General features: G+C 56.7%; 1 protein-coding gene across 1 annotated transcript in view; it reads right to left on the reverse strand.

The window, feature by feature from the left end:
• The window catches only part of CAPN2 (calpain 2), a 44,334-nt gene that overhangs the window by 16,666 nt on the left and 6,414 nt on the right, over positions 1-21,254 (reverse strand). The window contains exons 3-8 of the mRNA XM_037069347.1: positions 5,835-5,953; positions 4,987-5,120; positions 3,734-3,902; positions 2,599-2,682; positions 1,139-1,224; positions 297-371 (exon numbers count right to left, since the gene is read on the reverse strand). Of these exons, the coding sequence (XP_036925242.1) occupies positions 297-371; positions 1,139-1,224; positions 2,599-2,682; positions 3,734-3,902; positions 4,987-5,120; positions 5,835-5,953 (667 nt within the window). The remainder of the gene's footprint in view (positions 1-296; positions 372-1,138; positions 1,225-2,598; positions 2,683-3,733; positions 3,903-4,986; positions 5,121-5,834; positions 5,954-21,254) is intronic.

Below are 21,254 nucleotides of genomic sequence, written 5' to 3' on the forward strand. Positions count from 1 at the left end.
CAGAGAAACGCCCGTCTTTCCCCCATTTCCTCTTGCAACCTGAGTGTGCCTGCAGGGTCCTCACAGCCCTCTCCATGTGGCTGCTCAGCTCTGAACCCCACGGCGGGGGGGTGGGGGGGATGGACGCATGGACGAGCTTGGAGAATTTTTTGTTCGGGGTCTTACAGTGATTTAAAGTAACAACAAACCCGGGATCCCACGCCCCTGGGACCGCGACACGATACTCGCGCTGCTTTTCTAGCAAAGACGGCGGAGGAGACACCTCTTTCCCCGAAGCCTCCGTGCGAGCATCTCACCAGAATTCCCCATCTTCACGCCGTCTGGTCAGCCTCTCCTTCTCCTCTGGGTCGACGGTGTTCCAGTTCGGGCAGCTGGGAAACCAAGTCCACAGAGAGCCGTTAGCAAGAGATGTGGGGCCCCGAAACTGCGGGCCAGGGACACACTGCTCAGGAGGGAAGTGACGCAGCCAACGTGTGGCTGAGAGGTACAAGGGAGCAGGCGGGAGGATGCGTCACCCCGGAAGGGTGCAGCGAGGGCGAGTCCAGGACACGGACGCAGCTCCTCACAGAGAGACGAAGGGGCACCGTGGCTGGGACTGGACAGGCTGGCGGCAGGCACGGGGACGTCCAACCTGCAGACCACGGGCCACAGGCGTCCCAGGATGGCTACAAATGTGGCCCAGTGTAAAGTCATACATTTACTCAAAACACGATGAGATTTTTTTTGTGATTACGTGTCGCGGTGTATTTAATGTGTGGCCCAAGACAACTCTTCTGCTTCCAGGGTGGCCCAGAGACACCGAAAGTTTGGACGCCCCTGGTACATCCTTGGAAGAGAACAAGAGCTTGGGGGAAGGAAGGTGTGTTTTATTTCCCCCTGAAGGCCCAGCAGCAGGTGAATTTGAGTGAGGGAAAGATGGAGCGGGAGGGGACCGGACGAATGAGCATCACAGGAGCCTGGGCCTCACGAACGGCACCCGGATGGCTGGAATGCGCTGGTTCTAAGAGCTTTAGGGGACCCACCTGCCCCATGGCCCCCCTCGGTGTGGCCTGTGGTCTCGGGGCGTATTCCTTGGCACCGTGCAGGGAGCCCTCCCTCCATGTCCCCCAGGTCTCCTGGCAGGAGGCACCCTCCTCACTTGTCGCTCCACTTCCCGGTCCATTCCACCTCTCCCCAGGGGTTTCGGATGCGGATCAGTTTCTGCAGGCTTCCTCGGCTTTCCACCTGCGGGGCGGGAGGGAGGGGGTGCGCTCAAGCCAGGCCTGGAGGTTCTCCGGGCACAAGGCCTCTTTCTCCCTGAGCGGGGTAGGGGGGTGAGTGCCGGTATAAGGAGGCATCACAAAAAGGCAGAGGCCCACCACTGTCCACCTCCACGGCTCCTAGGACCCAGCCCTTGGAGAATCTGGGCTCCTCAACATCTGTTGTGAGGTTGAGGCACGAAGGCATGTATTCTGGACTCTGCACTGAGCCACAGTTCAACTATAATAGGACACGCTCTTGTTCTAGGGGCTGGGAGAAGCTCTGCCGCCCGTCAGGAGAACACCAGTGACAAGCAACCGCAGCGCGTGACTCCTGATCGAGTCTTGGGTCTTGTGTGTGTGTGTGTGTGGGGGGGGCGCTCTATAGCAGATACTTAATAATATAATATGGGGAGAATATAATATGGACTACAGATTAGGTGATGTTATTAAATTAGTGTTTATCTTATTGGGCCTGAAAAGGATACCGGGATTTTTTATCTAAGAGAACGGAAGCGCTGTCGTGTCTGCAAGCTCCATTCAAATGGCCCGGAAGGAAGTGCCCACAGGAAGAGGGACCAGACAGAGGGGGCAGAAGGTTACCGACTGGGGGTTCTAGGGACACAGCATTTGCACGTGTGCTGTACTATTCTCTCCACTTTCCTACAGATTTGAAATTTTTCAGAGTAAAAAGATATGTGTGTCCAGGGGACGGGCAACAAAAATCAAGGGAAAAAGAAAACCACTGGGCCCATTGGAAGACCTGAGGCCGAGTTTGGGCTTTGCCATTGACAGTGAACTTGGGCCGCTGAATACTATTTGTAATCATAATAGCAGCAGCCAGCACATCTGCGTGCTTAGACACGATGTTCCAGGCAGAGTTGGAGCACTTTATGTGAATCAGCACAGCGACCTTACATTGGATATTATCATTTCTAATTTAAAGGTGAGGAAACTAAGGGGCAGAATGTAAAGTAACTTGCTGGGGCCGCACAGCTGGCAAGAGGCAGAGCCAGGTTGGAACACTAATTGGGGCACTGATGCTGCCGGGATACCGAATGTGAAAGCACTGGAGAGAGTGTACAACGCTATACAGCAGCAAAGCGTCCTGGCCCAAAGGGTAAGGCAGTTTCCACACTCAGTAAAATCAGGGCGCCTGGCACCAGACCCTGCGGCCACCAGAGGGCAGCACGCGCCTGCGGGCCCAAAGCTCCGGAAGGAACCAGAAAGGACAGCCCAGTGAGTTCCATCTGAATGTCAGGAATGTGAGGCCTCTGCAGAAACAGCTGTGGGAAAGTGGGGGCCCCACCCTGCAGTCCCAGGCAGAGAAAGACCCTTGAAAATCCCCTGTAGGCGTTACCTCCTCGGCTCCGGTGACGGAGTACGCATGCCCCTTCACCAGCTTCTGGAACGTGACGGCCTCTGAGTCTGCCATGCTGGTGATCTGGAAACGGGGGAAGATCAGCCCTGGCTGGTGCATCTGGTCTGCCCCATATCGCCCCCCTCGCTCCCTGGGATTGGAGGGGCTAGGATGCTGGGATGCAGGGCGCACAATTGCAGGGGCGTGGCCTGGAGGGCGTGGCCCAGCGGGACAGAGCTGTGCTTTCCCGCACCTGGACCACCTCCTGCTACCACTTTGAGATGCTGAACTGCATTTACAACCAGAGCAAAGGCTAAATGCAACAACCGTTAGGGAGAGGGAGCACTGCGTGAACGCGTGTGCGTGACACATCCACAGATTTCTGCAGGTCGAGGAGGGTGGAGTTAGGCCCCCCCCCCAGGAGAGCAGGCTGGTGAGTGCCTGGGCTCTGGACAGTCACCAGACAGCATCAGGTGACCCAGCACGAGGTGTCTTGGCAAATCTGAAAGTGGGCTGTGGGCAGGAAGGGTCTTGTGCCTCAACATGGCCTTCGGAAGGACTTTGAGAATCCCTGCCTGGTGCTGGACGGAGATTGGAGCCCTGAGAGCCAAGGCTTCTCTTCTCTGTCCTACAGGGACCAGGACCTGGATAGGACAGGGCTTGGGGGGTGCGCCCAGTCTTTGCCTGGAGACTCCTTGAGGAGAGGCAGCGCCCCAACTCCCTTCTCCTGGTGAGGTTTGCCAGCAAGGCTAGAACGCGGACATGGTTCCTCTGCACCTTGTGAGGTCTTTCCACAGGCCACGAACCCTGAGGCAGGGCCGGGGAGGGCTACCAGGCTCTAGGCACAGGGAGGGGTCCCCTTGGGACCCACAGAGGGCAGGGGACCTGTGGCCTAGGTGGTGATTCACAGGAGGCTGAGGGTGGAAAATGGGCTGGAGAGGGCAGGGCTGGAGGTACCACCATCCCTTCAGTTGTACCCCAGACAGCCTGGCTGTTGCCTAGCAACCCCTGGGGTCCAGGGGATGCTCCTCAGGTGGACGGGGGTGGGCTAAGGCTGCAAAGGGGGTGGCGGGGTTCCACTGCTGCAGTGGACCGGACTCGGGGTCAGTGGACCAGACTCGGGGTCGGGACCTACGTCAATGGAGCAGCCCAGGAGGGACCCTCTCTGCAGGGCTTTCTGGATGATCTTGAACAGGTTGGAGGGGGCCTTCCTCAGCTCATACCACTCGGCGATGCCGCCCGTGAAGTCCTCGAAGCCCTCGGTGGTGGCGCCCCCTGAGAGCGCTTCGTAGCACCCGTTGACCCTGCAGGATGGGAAGACACGCGCTGCCCCCTGGTGCTGACGCGACGACCTCCCAGCGGGCCCCTTTCTTGATGCCTCCTTGGGGGACGCTCCAGGGACCCTCTGCTCAGGTTCCCCTGGCCTTTGTCTCCAACCCAGGGTGCCCACGAGGGCCAGAGACCATCTCCCCTGTTCCCATTTCCCTGGTCCTTTCAAAGTTTCTTAAAACCTCATAGAAACTGAGAGCTGGAAGGCCCTGGGTGATCCTCTGTTCCAACTTCCTGTATTGATCCTTCCTGCTTCTTGACAGGAAAGGGGAGGTCTGCCACTTAGCTATTTGGCATTTATTGCTTTACAAAGACACCAATTCAATAATGAAGGCACTTTCCGGGGGCAGCAGGCAGCGTGGGTGGGGGGCTTACTGCTCCTAGGCATCCATGCAGGCACCCTGGGGCTTCTGTAACTCTACAATCTAGCACGTGACTTAGAAGCGGCTCTCAGGGCCAGATTCTCATGGCTGGCGTGTGCACCCCGACCCTCCTCCCGGACCCTCCTCCTTGACAGCAGCTGTGAGAAGAGAGATTCCCCGGATGCCTGAGAGCCGGTCACTTCAACGGACAGAGCCCAGGCGGCACAGCCAGGAGGAGGCCATTCTGGAGGGGAGTGGACACAGGCCTTCCCATTGACAGTGAGCAGTGTGGAGCACTGGACAGTCGGACTCTGGGCCATGTGGGTGGAAGACAGCTGGGAAGAGTCTATGAGCAACCATTTTTAATCAGAGGCACCACCTATTCTGGGCCAATTTCCACAATTTCCCACACCCTTGCAATGGATGGTTGGGCCCACCCGTGGCAGCGCTGGGCCGTATTTAGCTGACAAAAATGCAACATGACCTGCCAAGGACGTATAGAGGCCACTGGCCAGTGCACAGAGACCAGCCCCCGGGAAGGCAGTATCTCCTTGAATCAGAGCCCAGGTCAGGCCACAGTTGTTCTTCTACAGAATAGGCCTCCTGCTCATGTAGTATGGTTGTTCCTGATGGTTTTCAGTGTTCTAGGGCAGTGGGGGGGGCATGGGCCCTCACGGGGAAAGGCATGGCCACTTACTTGGCGTAGGCCTTCTCCAGCAGGGCGCTCCAGAACTCACTCCCCTCCGCGGAGTGGACGAACAGCAGCTCCCCGTCCTTGGTGGGCAGCCTGTCGTCCACCACCACCTCCACCCACTCGCCGTACTGCCAGAACTGTGGGCAAAGGAGGGAAGGGGGTGCCGTGGGCTGGGCTGGAGGAGCAGCCGGTGGCAGCATGGGGACCCCGAGCCTCAGCTGCAGCCGGCCCCCCTCATCCTTTTTCCCCCAACAAAACCATCTGCAGTGGAAGAGGGGGCAGCGAGGGGCAGCTGAGCCCACCTGGGCGGAGACGCTTCTTCTCGGTCTCCTCCTGAGGGCAGGTGCTCGGCCCTGCACCTTAAGCTTCTAAAATGATTTCTCACTTACCACCATAGTAGGTGGACAGTGGGCAGTCTCATAACATTCTGTCTCAGACCTCAAATAATAGACTTCTTCTAACACCCGGGCATGGCTTCCTAAGTCCTTCTGTTCCACCTCCCTCCCTGCCAGTCCCAAGGAGCTCCCCACTGCCATCTTCCTGGGGCCCTGAGTCGGGAGCAGGCCTGGGAGCTTGCTGCTGTTTATCTGTCCTTTGGAGAAGAGCAAGCCGTAGGAGTCTTCGGACACTGGGGGCTGATGAGCTTGGCCATGCATGCAGACCTGTCCCTATCCCCCAGGACCTGTCCCTAGCCCCTGGACCTGTCTCTATCCCCTGGACCTGTCTCTATTCCCCTAGACCTGTCCCTAACCCCAGGACCTGTCCCTTGCCCCTGGACGTCCATATCCCCCAGGACCTGTCCCTAGCCCCCAGACCTGTTGAGAAGAAGCGTGGGCCAATCACTAAGTTACCTGGAAGCGGAAGATACCCGCATAGTTTTCCTGGAAGCTCTGGTCTAAGGGGACGACTCGAGCCAGGATTTCTTCATTCAAGGTGAGGGAGGCAATGGCCGCCAACAGCCAGCAGTCACCTGTGAACACAGCACGGGAGGCTCTCCTCAGAGGGGTCTCGGTGCCCAGGGTTGGGGGGGGTGTTAAACATCTGTCCCGCCCCTGCGAGCTGGGAGCCTCAGCCGAGTGTGGCAGGTAGGGGGCCGGGGTGAGGCGGGCTGAGAATTCGCAGGGAGAAATGTTGAGGATGTGGCAGCGGCTGGGTGGCCAGGGGAGAGCCCATTCTCCCAAAGACCGAGAGCTGGGTGCTGGCTGGGCAGTGGCCTCCCTCCCCGGCGTGGGCCTGGTGCCCGAGAGATGCTCGGCCAGGAGCATCCTAGAGTGGGGGGGGGGGTCCACTCACAGCAGGGCCTCTGGGAACACGGGGGCGTTAAAGGTGCGTCTGAGAGAGAGAGAGGAAATGCAGTGATAGAGGGGAAGTGGTAGGACATCGGACGTCTTTTGGGAGAAGGAAACAGAGGCCAGAGAAAGAGACCAACAGGCCCTAAAGGGCAGAAGCACCCAGAGAGGCAAAGGCAAGAGCCGGGAGTCAGAGATGGCACAAGGCCGGGCTCTGGCCCGAGATGGGCGTGGGCACGTGGGCGCAGATCACTTCTGGGGGGGGTGCGCACCATGTGGGGGGTGGGCAAGGCCCAGAGGGGCAGTCAGGGCGGCAGCTGACCAGCCGGCCGGGCTCCTCCACAGCCTCAGTGCCCTCCTCTGTGATGTCTGGGTAACTGTGTGAGGTGTGACGAGAGCGCGTGTGTAAGGGACTCACACCTGTTCTGTGCCTGTGACAGTGCTCAGCACCAGGACCCTTTCGAGTGGTTAGTTGGCAGTGACTGGTGCCAGCAACCCCCCAGGCTGGTTTGCAGACAGTGAGGAAGCTCACGCCCTTCTCAAGGAACGTCCAGTTTCAGCGACAACAATAGGAAACAGTCTTTGATGAGCCAAATGTTCATTGTTGGATTTATTTTTACTAATTGGCAAGCCTAATGAAGTATTTTTAAAGTCCGCCGCGTTCTTTGCGTTCCGGTTAACTGCTTAGCATCTGGATGGTTTTCCGACTGGATGGTCCTGCCCACATTCAGAAATGATGGGCAGTGCTCTTTGAGGCCTTCATGCACCAGTGACCTGTCAGTCTGTGGTCAGGGGAGACACGCCCCCTCCCCCCAGTGAGTCAGCAACCAAAGGAAGGTGAACAAAACCTCTGGCTCCTTTGGTTGGGTGGGTGCTTGGTGCTGTGATTCACCTGTTGTGTGTCAGTCATTTGCTTTCCACCTGGCAACATCAAGGTTGCTTTGATAAACCAGCCTCCCCACATTCTCAAGCTGTGAGGTTTCAGAGTTGCTGGCTCTGCCTCCAATTCCAGGCGTGAGCCTATGGCTCCCTCTGCCTCATTCTCTCCTGACTCCCATTCTCAGGGAAGGTTCTGCGGTCCAGCCAGAGCCAGTGAGGTGAAATGAGATGAGACTTACGCTGGCACCTGGGGAAGAGTGGACAGGTGGACTCTTCTACTGCATTGACTGTTATGACATGTGGCTTGCTACGGCTGAAGCCACCTTGTATCTGTGGGATGGACAGCCCATCTGAAAAATGGAGCCCAGGAAGAGGGGCTGAGAGCTGGACAGAGAAAAACCAGGTCCTGGTAGAATCACAAGTTCCTGGATCAAGCTGTACCTGAAGCCAGCTTGGATGTTTCAGTTACAAAAATTGATCAGGTCCCTGTTTCCTTACCCATTATGCAGGACTGCAAGTCCCTGTGACTTGCCTGCTAGGGGAACTTGGGCGACAGCCATTATTGATTGAGATCTTCTCAACAAATATGTGCCCGCCACTATCATAAAAACTTCAGTTTCATTATCTCATTTATCCCTCAAAGCAGCTATAGGAGAACGGTGCTATGACCATCTCCAAGTTAAAGCTGAGATAAGAAGGCTCCGGGGGGTTAAGCGCATTGTCAACAGTTAAAGAGCTACAAGCTTAAAAGGCACGGCATTTCCGTGACACCTCTGAGCCACCCTTTTGGATCAACTTGGCCTTTATATAAATCAAACTGGGCTTTTGCACATGTTGAGAATAAATAGTTGCAGAGAAACTTGGCAGTGAGTGTTTTCAACTCTGGCCGTGGGAAAGAAGTGGAGGAGCCCCGGGCGAGTGAACATGGAAATCTACCTGGAGGAGCTGTCTTTCCACCTGATCCCATGGGCTACGTGGTACGGCCCAGGCGGTCCGTAAACAGGTGACCTTCGAGCCTTTCCTGAGCGTCCACCGACCTCCCAGTTCGACCTTATCGCACTGTCCTTCCTGGAGAACGGGTTCACCACGATCCTGGGGTCATGGGAGCTTCCTCTTCACTCCTCTTCCTCTGCCCTCAGGCCTTCCCGTGACCTCAGCCTTCCTTTGGGAACCTGGAGCTGCCTTTCATTCTTATTTTTCTTGAGCTTATTTGAGATTTTCTCGGAATCTTGCAGAATGCTTGGCTTCGGGTCTGGAGGCGGAAAGCCTTGTGGATACAAAAAGGCTTGGGTCCAAGTGACAGGATTCCAGTGGCAGAAGTTCTCAAGCCAGTTACCCCCACAGTTCCTGAGGGTCTCCCACTGGATCCCCGAGCGCCCCCAGAAAGGCTGCCCAGGTCTGTCTGGCCGTGGAGAAGCCGTCCTAACGCCCTCCTATTCTGTTTCCCTTGCTATCAAGAGTCAATGCTTGTGCATCCCACATGTGCGTGGGTGTCACACAGGTGTCTGTCCACAGGATGCGTCGATTGCCTTTGTGGTCATGGGGGTCACAGCTGATGGTGCCACTATTCATGGGACAATGACTGCGTGTGTGACGGACCCACTTCAGGCAGAGGTGCAATTTTTGGGGGTGGGTCACACATGTAGGTTAGTGCTGACCATGCACCTGTCTCAGATTACTACTCACTACCAGACGTGGGCGCTCTTGCCATGTCCCAGAAATCAGTAGCCATGCCTCCTGGCTCCCAGTGTTCACAAATTTGCAGGTCATCCTTGCGTGGGGGCCACGCCAGTCATCTCTATCATTCACGGTATTAGTACATGTGCCCCTGAAGTGCGCACGTGGCTTCCAGTTTTCTTCCTTCGCGTCTCAGAAGCATTTCTCTTGATCGCCCAGGTGGGAGCCAGGCCTCACCTTCCTCTGTCCTCTGGAAGGGATTGCTTTTTTGATCTTTTGCCATTTTCCTCTAACTTGTTTCCTTTGAAAGGATTCCTCGTCCCGTCCCTGAATGTTTCCTAGAGGACGAACCTGTGGCTTTAAGGGATTAAGTTACTTGTTTGAGGCCAAGGAACACAGCCCAGAAGGGGCTGAGCAGGGGCCAGAACCTGGACTCTGGATGTCCAGTCATTGTTCTTTCCACCAGCAGGGATTAAAAAAACAAACAAACTAACTAAACAAGTGGCTAACATTTTGCAAAATACTTTGCAGTTTGCAAATAATATATTCCCCATTTTATTTGACCTTCACAGAAATCTGATGAGACTTTTATCCCGGGGGCCCAGAACCTGGGCACCTGCCTCTGACGGACAGATCTGTGTCCCCTCCCGGGAGGGACTCAGTCATGTCCCCTCATCTGGTTGCAGAAGGCTTCTGGCACCACTGTTCTCTCCAGCAGTGGTCAAGGTCCTCTGACCAGGGTGACCTTCACCACCTGGTCACCCTTACAACCAAGGCCAAGGGCACCGCCCACCTGCAGAGGGGAGGCACTCACCCACCCTGTTTAAAAAGTGGCCCATCTTGAGAGTCATCATCATAAAAATGCCACTTGCTCTTAGGTCAGTCTCTAAATTTAATGCAATCCCAATAAAAATAGCAAGAGGGTGTTTTTTAAGTTTGGAACTTAGCCGATCCCAAAGTTCATAGATGAGAGAAAACTAAGCATGAAGCCTAGCTAGAAAAAATTTCATATATTGAAAACATGTAGAAGGCCACAGGGATTAAGCTAGGGCAGTATTTGTGCCTGAGGACACACAGATAATCAGCACAGAACAGAAACAGCTCTGAACATAGGAGTTAGCAAAGGTAAATTATTCACAAATGAATTGGAACAACTGAGTAGCTGTGTAGGAAAAAATCAAGTTATAGCCTATCTTGTCACAGGGCTAAATTTTAGATGGAATACTATTTATATGTAAACACTTAACATTATATCTTAAATATGTTTTATTATATTTACACATAAATAGACATCTAGCCATTTGTGTTATTTGCATAGTCACTATTTATGCATGTATTGATATACTTTATTTTTATTTTTTTAATCCTCACCCAAGGATATGTTCATTGATTTTAGAGAGAGCAGAAAGGGGAGACAGATGATACATCATTCAGTTGCCTCCTGTACATGCCCCGACCTGGGATCGAACCTACAACCTAGGCAGGTGCCCTGACCAGGAACTCAACCCATGACCCAACCTTTCGGTGTACCTGACGATGCTCCGACCAACCGAGCTACCCGCCCAAGGCAATATCATATGTTTTGATGTACTGATTCATGAATTTATGAGTGAATTATAAATGTAATTACTTCTATAAATCCATAAACATTCTAGGAGAGGCCACCGGAGAATTCTACTATAACCTCAGAATGGAGCTCAGCTACCAAATTGTAACCTGGAAGCCATAAAATTCTTAAATGATGAACTTAACTACATTAAAGTGTAAGAACACGATCTGGTTAAAAAAAAATACCACAATCAGCAAAGTCGAACTAAGAAAACAGCGGAAAACTACCTGCTACGCAGATCCCAGACCAAAGGTGATTTATAAACCTTTCTAGTATAGGAAGAGGGAAGCGGGAACTCAGGGGAAAAGGGGGCGGAGACAGCAGCGGAGTTCTCGGAAAGAGGACAAGTTCAAGTCTCGCCCACTTTAAAGGTGCTGCCCCTCACTCATCACAGACGAAATATAAAGCCAAATGCACCAGGATATATTATTTTTCACCTGTCAGTCTGTAAAGATCAAAATGTGCAGAAAGAAAGACGTGGACTGTGGACTATCCGGGGAGGCCGTGGGGGCTGAGCCCTCTCCCGCCCGGCCAGGAGCACCGCGTTGGGTGCTGTCCCGAAGAGGTTTCGGGACCGTCCCGCGCCCCAGGGAGGAGTCTGTCCGGCAGACACACTCCTGTTCCGGAGGCTGCTTCCTGCCCAGTTCCTGCCCTCACTGGTTCCACATCCGGCTCCTGTTCCCATCGCCCCCGCTCCATTGTCTCACCAGCTCGCACACCCTTTTGCCTGCGGGAAGCCGCAGCCAGCAGCAGCAGCCCCACCCTCTGGGTCCCGCACCCAGATTCTGGGTTCCACACCCAGATTCTGGGCTCCTAGCTGCCCTCTCAGTCCCCTTTGGCTGGGGGTGCTCCTCCAGCCCAGCACCTCGGGATGGCCCTTCCCGCACCCCCTGCTCCCCCCGGCCCCCCACCCCGCTCCGGCGCCCTGTGCCTGGCATTCTGAGTGTACACAGAAGCCCTCTCTGCAGGCACTGGGCTGGGAGGAGGCCAGCAAACTGCCAGCTGGGCCCCTGCCCGCTGGGACGGTGGGGGTGGGGGCACATCTTGTTGGACTGAGAACCCCCCCCTGGCAGAGTGCAGGCCAGCTGGGTGCTGAGGGTCCCGAGTAAGCCTGGCACGGATGTGCCCCCTCACCGGGCAGGTCACAGGGCCGAGTGACCTTTGCTGGCCATGACCCAGCTGCTGGGCAGAGGTGCCAGACAGAGGGCGGATGGCGCCACAGACTCCCAGCAGCCCTGCTGGGCCCCCCCGGACATCTCCAAACCAGAAGGGAAGAGAGAGGGAAGGCCCTGCCAGAGGGGGGTGGGGCTGAGCGTGGGATTTGCATTCCAAAGACCTGGGTTAGAATCCTGAGCCGCCACTAGCAACTGTGTCAACTTGGGTCCCGCTCTCATTTCTCCCACCCACGTTTTCTCAGCTGGGCAAGGAGAATAAAACTCAGGCAGCCTCAGGAGGCTGTTAGGGTCAGATGAGAGGGGGCAGGTTGGAGTTCGAGAGTCAGCCTCAGAGATCTGGAACCTCAAACATGTTGGGCTAATTTTGCATGTATATGAATGTACGGATTCTTCTAGCCGGAACCCCGAATGCAAAGCCTGGCTTTATCCCAGGGCAAACCACTCTCGCTGTGCTTCAGTTTCCTCATACACAAAATGGGTTTAATAGCAGTGAGTTGAGAGTTAAATGGGAGGAAACATGTACAGCATTGAGAACAGTGTCTCTAAGTGCTGACTGTCTTTATTTCCAATTTTATAGGGAAGAAAACGGAGACCTGAAAGTGGTGGTCTGGATTGAGGACGCATTACAGGCCCCACTGGCCACATTTGGCAGTCCTGTCCCCAGAGGGCGACAGCCCAGGATGACAAGGGCTGGGGTAGGGGTTGTGACTGAGGTGGGAATGAGGAGGGAAGGGGAGCCACAGGAGGGCTGTGACCTGTTCAGGGCATAAGGTTCCCCTCTCGTTGTCCTGAACCTCAGCAAACTCTTGGATGCACCGGGGTGAGTGTGCAACCGTGAGCAAATAAAAACAAAGAATGAGCACTGATGAGGCTGTAGACAGAATCCAATAGACGCAAAACTCCCGTGCGGCCCCCCACCCCCAGGCCTGTGGGACCCTCCCCTGGGACAGTGGACATCCTCCCCTTTGCTCAGCCGAGGGATGGCCCAAGGGGCCGGGGAACAGCCCTCCCTGGGGGAAGCTGGTTTGTCGTATCTTCTCTGCTGTGTCCTGTGCCGAACACCAGGCAAGAAGGGCCTTTAAGAGCCAAAGGTCCTCTGTCTGGCCTCCCGTCTCCCCTGACGTCTGGAGCAGCTGGTAAACACTTTCTCTCCCCCCGTGCCTGGCTGTGGGGGTTTGCACTGAATAATTCCACTGTTCTGGCGTCTGTGGTGGAGTGTTTACGCATTAATTTGCTCATTTGCTCCACGACTACCTAGGGATATTCACTCTGGCCCAGCCTGGGCACCTGCTGAGATCTCTTCAGCCACTTTCGCTCCTGGGCTGCTGGGGACTCCCCTCCAAATCCAGGCTTCCCCCTCCTCTTCTGATTTGCTTGGCAGAAGGAGGCTCAGTTTGGATTTGGGGGGGCTGAGAAGCACAGCAGCCTCACCTTTCCGTACTTGAGTGACCTGGGTCTACCTGGACAAAAGGTCTGTCTGTGGAGGCGTCACCACCCCAGCCCCAGCGTGGGCACCCCGGGCCCGCCCAGACCCCTCTGAGCGCATATGGAGTCACTGCCAAGCAGACCTCGTGAATGGCCTCCTTTACGCCCCAGAGCCCTCTCTGAAAAGATAAATTCACGCAGAGCCCTGGCAGTAAATTTCCAGAGCTGTCTCCACGGGGCCTGGGTGTCTGGTCCTGAAGGTCAGCTCCAAGGTCACCTGGGGGCCCCGTGGGGCGGGGAGTGGGATGCAGCCGGGTTACGAACACAGGCGGTTGGAAGTTTTCCAGAAGGACGGCGTAGTATTTGTCCTGTGCTCGCTCCATTTCTCCCTCCACTACCCCCGTGTTTCCTCCACAAACAGAAGATAGTGCAGCAGAGAAGTGCAGAGGCTGGACTTCCACTCGGTCCCACCTGTCCTGCTACGGCTTGGTCACACTCGAGCACAGTGGCCTGTGGACAGTCCAAGTTCCGTGAGGGCAGGGGCCATGTCACAGTGGAGCACCTGCTCCGTGAAGGCAAACACGTGAGCGTGCACACGCTCACATACAACACACAGAACAAGACGCCCCAGGCCAGGCCCCCACTTCCCAGAAGCCCTCCCAGCCTCAGCACCCCTCACCGTCACCTCTCTCCCTCCTGAGGCCTGACCTGCCTGTGTCATCAGTGAAAGCCTCCGAGCGCCTGCCCAGGGCTGACCCTGGTGTCCCTGAGACTCTCTCCCTCCATCTGCTCTCAAGCTCCTGTTCGCCCACTCACCCCTCCGCAGTGCCAGGCCCGTGCTAGGTCTGCAGAAGAGAGGCCTCCACTCTGAACAGGCACCTGTGCCAGCCTGGGGACCCTGGGGACAGCCACGGAAACAGGTGATCACAGAAGATGAAGGTGAGCACTAGGCCTCAAGTCCGAGTATGGTGGACAGCTCAGAGGAGAGCTTGGACTGAGCTAAGGAGGGCAGGGTGGAGGTGGGCTGGGGAGCACTTGCAGGGGGAGGGAAGGTCAAGTGCAGAGTCTCAGAAGGTGGGGGCTGTAGCACGGCACAGGGCAGTTCGGGGACAGGGGAGAGACAGGGTGCAGGGCGCTGGGTGTGTGTGGGGAGGGCTGAGGCTGGAGACTGGGGGTTGGGCTTCCTCCAGCTGCAGACTCTGAACCGCCCCCCTGGGGAATGCAAGCTGAGGTTCCTCCCCGCCCCCTTCCGCACACTGAGTCCCTGCACCTTCCAGGAAGAACGGCTCCCGGCAGGGCAAGTGCCCGCTCTGCCCAGATCCCTCCGCGTGGTCCCTGCACCTCTCTCCTTCATCATCCAGGGGACTCAGGCCGGGCCTTTGGGGGACCCCTCCTCACCCCGAGCTGCCCCCTCCTCTGTCCTCAACTGCATCCCAAGTGACCCCCTGACAGCTGGCGTGACCTACACTTATGTTTCATTTGCTCACTTAACTGTTGGATTCCACCAGTGGGCTGCCCCCTCCCCGGTGACGACAGGGCCTCCAGCAGCAATGTCCTGAGTGGACTGCGGATGGGCAGGAACCCAGGTGAGAGTTAAGGCCTGCCCTGGAGTAAAGGGCCTGTGACAGGTGCAGAAGAGGGCAGGGTGAGGTGAGATAGACCAGGCAGGGAGAGGGCTGGATGGGGGTGGGGTGAGTGGGGGTCTCATGCATGGAAAGGACTGTGCTTTTCTTCTGCCTCACCTCCCAAGTCCCCCTCTCTTCCTATCACCCATGGAATGGACCGAAAGGAAGCAGAGGCCACAGGCTACCCGGGGCTGGAGCCCCTGGGCCAGGTAGGGTGGTTCAGGGATGCTTGGCTGGTAAGAGTGTCCTCAAGCTGGCCTAGTTGGCCCAGCTGGCCAGTGCCCCTCTGCCCTTCATACTGGGAAGTCTCCAGGAACACACCCTTCCTGCCACCACGGGCCAGGGTCCCAGCAGCCTTCGGCCCCCATTGGCAAAAAGCAAGGAGCCATTATTCAAAGGGAGTCATAAGCAATGGGGCCCGTGAGCCTTCCAAAATGGTGGCCACAGGATTCCTGGTTCTTCTAGACACTGGGGCCCAGGGCCGCCCCCTTCTCATGGTGGGACAGACCCCAAGAGTCGCCCAGCTGAGCCCAGCCGTGCTTCAGAAGTGTGAGAGGGAATGAGAAGATGATCACTGTGGTCTCTAGCCACAGACTCGGGGGGTGGGGGGGTCACACACTAGATCCAGGTGGGAGGNGCCAGGGTCCCAGCAGCCTTCGGCCCCCATTGGCAAAAAGCAAGGAGCCATTATTCAAAGGGAGTCATAAGCAATGGGGCCCGTGAGCCTTCCAAAATGGTGGCCACAGGATTCCTGGTTCTTCTAGACACTGGGGCCCAGTGCCGCCCCCTTCTCATGGTGGAACAGACCCCAAGAGTCGCCCAGCTGAGCCCAGCGTGCTTCAGAAGTGTGAGAGGGAATGAGAAGATGATCAATCACTGTGGTCTCTAGCCACAGACTCGGGGGGTGGGGGGGTCACACACTAGATCCAGGTGGGAGGAAACAGGAACCTCCTTGAAATATGTGCCTGGCCAGGGCATCAGCTGTACCTGCCCCTTGGGGAGGGGCCAGCAGGAGAGTGGAGCCAGCACGGAGAGGTGGCAAGGTCTGGATGCTGTGCCAGCCCCTCTGCGGTCCCCGGGGCACCCCGAATGCCTGGTCTGGGAAGCTGGTAAGATGAGCAGCCCCACTGGGGGTGCGTCTTTAGGGGAGCAGGGTGGCGGTCCCCTCCTTGGCTGTAGCAGCAACAGCAGCTCTCCCACAAGGTCAACCATCCCAGCAATGCGCTGGTCAGTGTTGTTGCTCCTTTTCTCAGCCAATGGGGTTTACTCCTACGGGTGCCTGTGCTGGGTGTGAACTTGGCCTCGGGCAGCTCACCTACCAGTTAGCACAGCCACATCCACACAGCCCTCCCCCTGGTACTTATCACGACCCCACCAACTTATCAGTGGTTTTCCATCGGGGCATTTCTGCTGCCCCCACCCCCACTCTGGGGTCCTGGGGTGATGTCTGTGACCTCTTTGACTGTCACGCTTGGGGAGTGGCTGTGCTGGTGTATCTGGGGGACAGAGGCCAGGAATGGACGCTGCTGCTCGGCCTGCAGCCCACAGGACACCCCAAAGGGAAGCAGTACCGGGCCCCAAATGCCCATGGGGCTGAGGTCAGAAACCCTGCTCTGCCTGAAATCTCGCCTGTCCTCTGTATTCTTCCTTTAGGACTTTGTGCCTCTGCCTTCGGTGGGGACAGCTAGTAAGTGATAAGTGGACCAAGTGATATCGATGCTACTTCTGGCTAACTGTGACCCTGTCTGAGACACTGAGATTGACAGTCTGGCAGACCCGACACTGCCTAACTCCCAGGGCCCGCCAAGCCCAGCAACGGGGGTCACCAGGGCCACCCGAGTCTCATCATTGGAAGGGAGGGGACGGAAGTCCTGAGCAGCAAATTGAGGGCCACCCCTGGGAGCTGGTGGGAGGGGCTTTTCTAGAGGAAATGCACACGCCCAGTCAGGAGTCCAGGCGTATGAGGTGGTGGCAGATGAGTCACACGGGACCTTCCCTCCTCTGCCTGTTTCACGCTGGCAGCAGCCCAGAGAGGGGTACCCCAAACCAGGATCCCCCCACCTACAGTCACAACACATTTGTATCAGCAGCTGTGGTGGGAGGGGAGAGGCCCCATTGAAATGACACAGAAGGTGGGGCCTCCGACTTCCTTTGTGAACTGCACACACAGGGCGCGGCAGGAGCAAATGACCCAAGTCACGTGCCCGTTTCCAGTCCTGGCCCCCTGCTGCCCCAGCGTGAGGAGTCCTTAAAGTGGGAAGGGTAAGAGGGGAGGGAGACGAGGAGGTTGAGGTTCACACTCATGCGGTTCACACTCACACACTCTGGACTCAGGTGGCAACATCTGGACCCTTAGGAGGGTGTTGCACGGGGCAGCTGAGCCCTGCCTTGTCCTTGGCCAGGTGGTGGACCAGGAGGGAGCCACCTGGTGCAGGTTTCATCTATGTGCCCCTGCCCCCTGCAGCCCAGGTCCCCAGAGTCACTGCCAGATGTCAGAGCACTTATCTGCCTGGGCTCCTGCAGCTTCCTGGCAGACACAGTCCCATCCACGCCCCTTCCCCTCAATCTGGGTACATCACAGACCCCCGCTCAGGAGAGGAGGGCGCCTGGCCCAGCTGCTGACTCCCTTCCCCGGAGCCCCCGCACCCTGGAGGGCCGGCGGGAAGGCATCTACCTCCCTGATTCCCTGGGCAGACGTCTCCCTGTGTCTGGGGCAGCGAAGTGCAGGTGAGCGTGTTGAGGAGGGGCCCACCACGCTGAAAGTGGGGGTGACCTGAGTGGTCGGAGCTCACAGATATGGTGCCCTGTGTGGGGGGCGTGGGGCAGAGGGGCTGCCGGTGGGGACAGGAGCTAATTGTCACGGGACCTCAGGAGTCACCACTAAGGACTTGGAAAGGCTGATCCAGCCCTTTCGCCTCAGCGACAGGCACCTGAGGTCATCAGAGATGTGGCCTGGCTCAGGGCCCAGGGGGCACCCGAACAAGCCAAAGTCACAGTGTGACCCACAGGTCCATGGGGGGCTCGTAGAACCACAGCCCCCACCCTGGGGGCCTGTGGGACAGCGGGGAAGTCTTTTGGGAGGATTCTCCCATCTCCCACTCTCTGTCTGGGGAGGGGAGGTCCAGCCCAGGAGAGGCTTGCCCTTTAGGCCAGGGATGGGCCCGGATCCCTGCTCGGTGCTGGCTGAGGCCGGGGCAGCAGGGGCGGCAGGCCAGGGGTCTGGGGTGAAATGTTATAGTTCGAGACTCATCCCTGCCCTGCTTATGAGACAGGCCCAGCCGGAGAGGGAGCAGGGCAGCAGCCACAGGGGGGCCGATCTGCGACATAACATTGACAACCAGAAGAGAAGCCAGAGGAAATGATGACTCATGGCTGCCCAGCTGGCTCCCCGAGGGTGGGAGGGGCCGCACTGCGGCGGGCGGGCCGGTGGGGGTGGGAATGTAGGGCTGGGGTGAGTGGAGGCGATTGCTTTTAAGAGAAAAAAAAAAGTATTTACTTTCTCCATCACACCAGCCAACGAACTAGTGTCTAGTCCTTTAAAATAAAATAAGTGGAGTCCCCTACATGCACGATGTTTTACAAAAGGCCCCCGCAAAATCCCTGACCTGGTGACCTTCAAAACTGTCAAACTCATCAGAAACCAGGGGCATCTAGAAACTGTCACCGCCCAGCGGAGCCTGAGCAGACATGACAAGGACATGCCCCCTGGGGTCTTGGATGGGATCTTGGCGCAGAAAAGGGACTGAGGGGCAAACTAAGACAGTCTGAAGAATCTTGTCCCTGGCGCCCGCGGACTGTGCACTTTGTTTGACTAACATGTGTCCGTACAGGCGAGTGCAGAGTGACCTCTGCCCTTGCACGATGTTTACGGGGAGCAGTGCGGGGCGGCTGGAACTATTATCCACCCCAATTTCCTGCAAATCTAAAACTGTTCTAAAAATGAAGTCTCTTGAAATTTTAACAAGATGGCTATTAGACAAATTAGAGATTTCTAAAAATTATCGTTAAAATAATTTAAAGATTTACTTAACACATTTTCAGACGTCACTGTTTGAAATGGAAGAGCGTGCATCTGCCCCCTGGACCTGTAGGGCCTCGTGTATTTCCCTTTCCTCCAAGTATTGACAGGTGTGTGTTCTCCAATACAGGCGCCGCCTCCCCCTCCTGGCCCTTCCGTTCTCAGAGGGTGAGTTTTTAGAGACCAGCACTTGCTTTCCAACAGCTCATCTCCTTCTCCCTCTCTGTTCCGTCCCTGCCCTATTCTTCTAGGACTCGGCGGAGGGCCTTTTCATGAACTTGGACTCAGTAATGATCGTGACCCCTCGAATTTGTGGAGGGCTCTCCAGGGGGGCCTCTATTACCCTGACTTTCCACCCCATCCCCGGAAGGGAGTCTTATCATCAGTCCCATTTTGCAGAAGAGGAGACTGAGGCTCAGAGAGCTTGGGCCACCTGCCGGAAGTCAGCCAGGCTAGTAAACAAGCGGCGGAGAGGGCAGGAGCCGGAAACTTGCTCAGGCGATGCTTTCTGTGGGCTCGCTCTTGCTGAGCTGGGCATGCTCTGGGGGCCCGTGTGACTCCTGGGGGCAGAGTCAGGGTGACCCACCGCTGAGGGGTATGGAAGACATTTGCTAGGTTTCAGCGAATGGGGCTCTGCTATTTCGACAGCTTTGAAGGAGCTGGGGGCCATGAGCCCCACAGGCGCCTCCGAGGGTGCTGCGGGGGCCGTGGACATGTGGGGAGGTGTGGAGAAAACTCAGCAGGGGCTAAGTGAAAACCGAAGGTAGGAGAGGCTCAGCTTTTGTAATTTTCTGGACCTCTGGGGGCCGTCCCAGTGGCAATCACCCGTAAGAACAGGTTGGCACCTGCTATTACTGAGCCATATTTAGCGGCAGGGCCAACCTGGGTCTCCAGCCCTCCCTCCCAAGCGCAGGGCTTCTTAGCAGGCTCCACGGTCTGCAGTGCTGGCGGCTCATTCCCGGAGCTCTGCGAACCGGGTCCGAATTGTTTGGTGAAGCCCCAAATCTTCTGAGAAAGAAGGTGAGAGCCGGAGGTGGGCCATGGCTGGGCTGTACCGCGAAGGCTGGAAGGACGGGGGAAATGTGCAAGTCCAAGGGCAGCCGCTGCCCAGGCTCACTGGTGAGCTGAGTCTCAGGGCAGCACATGTAGCTGAGGAAATGAATTTGGCTTTGATGACGTCACCTCCACATTATCTCGTCACAGCCTCAGGGCAACTCGAGGGGGTCTGGGTTATTAAAAAGAGCTCAGAGATTCACAAGCAGATCAGGGTCCTTTCTGCTATTACTTTTAGCTGTGTGGCCTGTGGGGACAGCAACGTGAGCCAATGGGGTGAAAATGCTACACTCGCAGCACACTGGTGTGCGGGCCACAGGTGGGTTGCTCTCATTCCGTGTGTGCGGCCAGGGGTGAACTCGGGGGGCTCTGACCCTCCAGCAGGAGGTCCACACTCAGCGTCGGGCACTAGGGATGACATTGGGTGGCTCAGCGCCACACTTAGGGGATCTTCAAGGTCACCTCGTTGAGCCTGTCTTAGAAAGGACGGAGGGTTCTAGGCATCACTGCCCAGTCTCCCACCCAGGGGCAGATCCTCGGCTCCTGGGTCATCTGGGCTTGAGGGACTTGCTGTCCATCACCGCCCATCAGGAACAGCCCTGTCCCTAGGCCTTAGAATCAGCGAGAGAGCTCAGCCAAGCCCATTTCACAGCCTGTAATCTAATCAGGCCCTCTACGGCGGGGGTGTCCAACCCGCAGCCCTCCGGCCACATGCGGCCCAACACAAAATCATAAGTTTACTAGAAAACTTCTTTTTCCCTCATCGGTTTTTGTTAGTGTTTGTGTATTTAATGTGGGGCCCAAGACAACTCTTCTTCTTCCGGTGTGGCTGGGAGATGCCAACAAGTTGGACGCCCTGCTAAAAGGAAATGCCAGGAGAATGAGGGCCAGCGTGGTGTAGGGAGACCTCAGGAATGACCGAGAAGCTCCAAGGAGGCTGATGTATCTGATTTGGTGGCCATTGTGGGGAATTTTACCCAGGAATCTACGCTCTGCTTGCCCGCTGCCCAAATGGCCCAGGAGTGTTTAAACAGGACTTAACTCCTATAGTTGTTACTCGCAACTTGGCCCTTAAGCGGTCATTACATTTGAAGTAGCCGTTTCGTCCAGGTGTGGAATGTAGCCCAGGTGGAATCCAGCCCAGGTGGGAAGCCCCCCGGGGAGGTCAAAGGCAACACCAGCTTCCAGCTCAGAGAGCCTCTAAAGCCATTGGTTAAGTGGGCTTTCCAGGAGCCCCCACCACAGGTGCTCTAGGACCCTGAGATTCCATCAAGAGTGGGTTGAAAAGACGGGAAATGGAGGTGCGTGTTTTCTCAGGTAAGAATGTGCTCTGGTATCTCAGCAATTTGCTCAGAGGCTGGGACCTCGGGGTTTGCCCGCCCAGCCCTGGGTCAGGCACGGGTCATGGCTTGGGGAGGGGGTCACGGGTCTCCCTGAGTGGCATCTCCCCAGGGTGCCCATCCTGATGACTCACACAGCTGCCCTGGAGTTGCTCAGGACTTGAAACTTTCCAGTGCCCCC

This window comes from Sturnira hondurensis, unplaced genomic scaffold (assembly GCF_014824575.4).
Source record: "Sturnira hondurensis isolate 20B ecotype Veracruz unplaced genomic scaffold, ASM1482457v3 Scaffold0018525, whole genome shotgun sequence".
NCBI lineage: Eukaryota > Metazoa > Chordata > Mammalia > Chiroptera > Phyllostomidae > Sturnira > Sturnira hondurensis.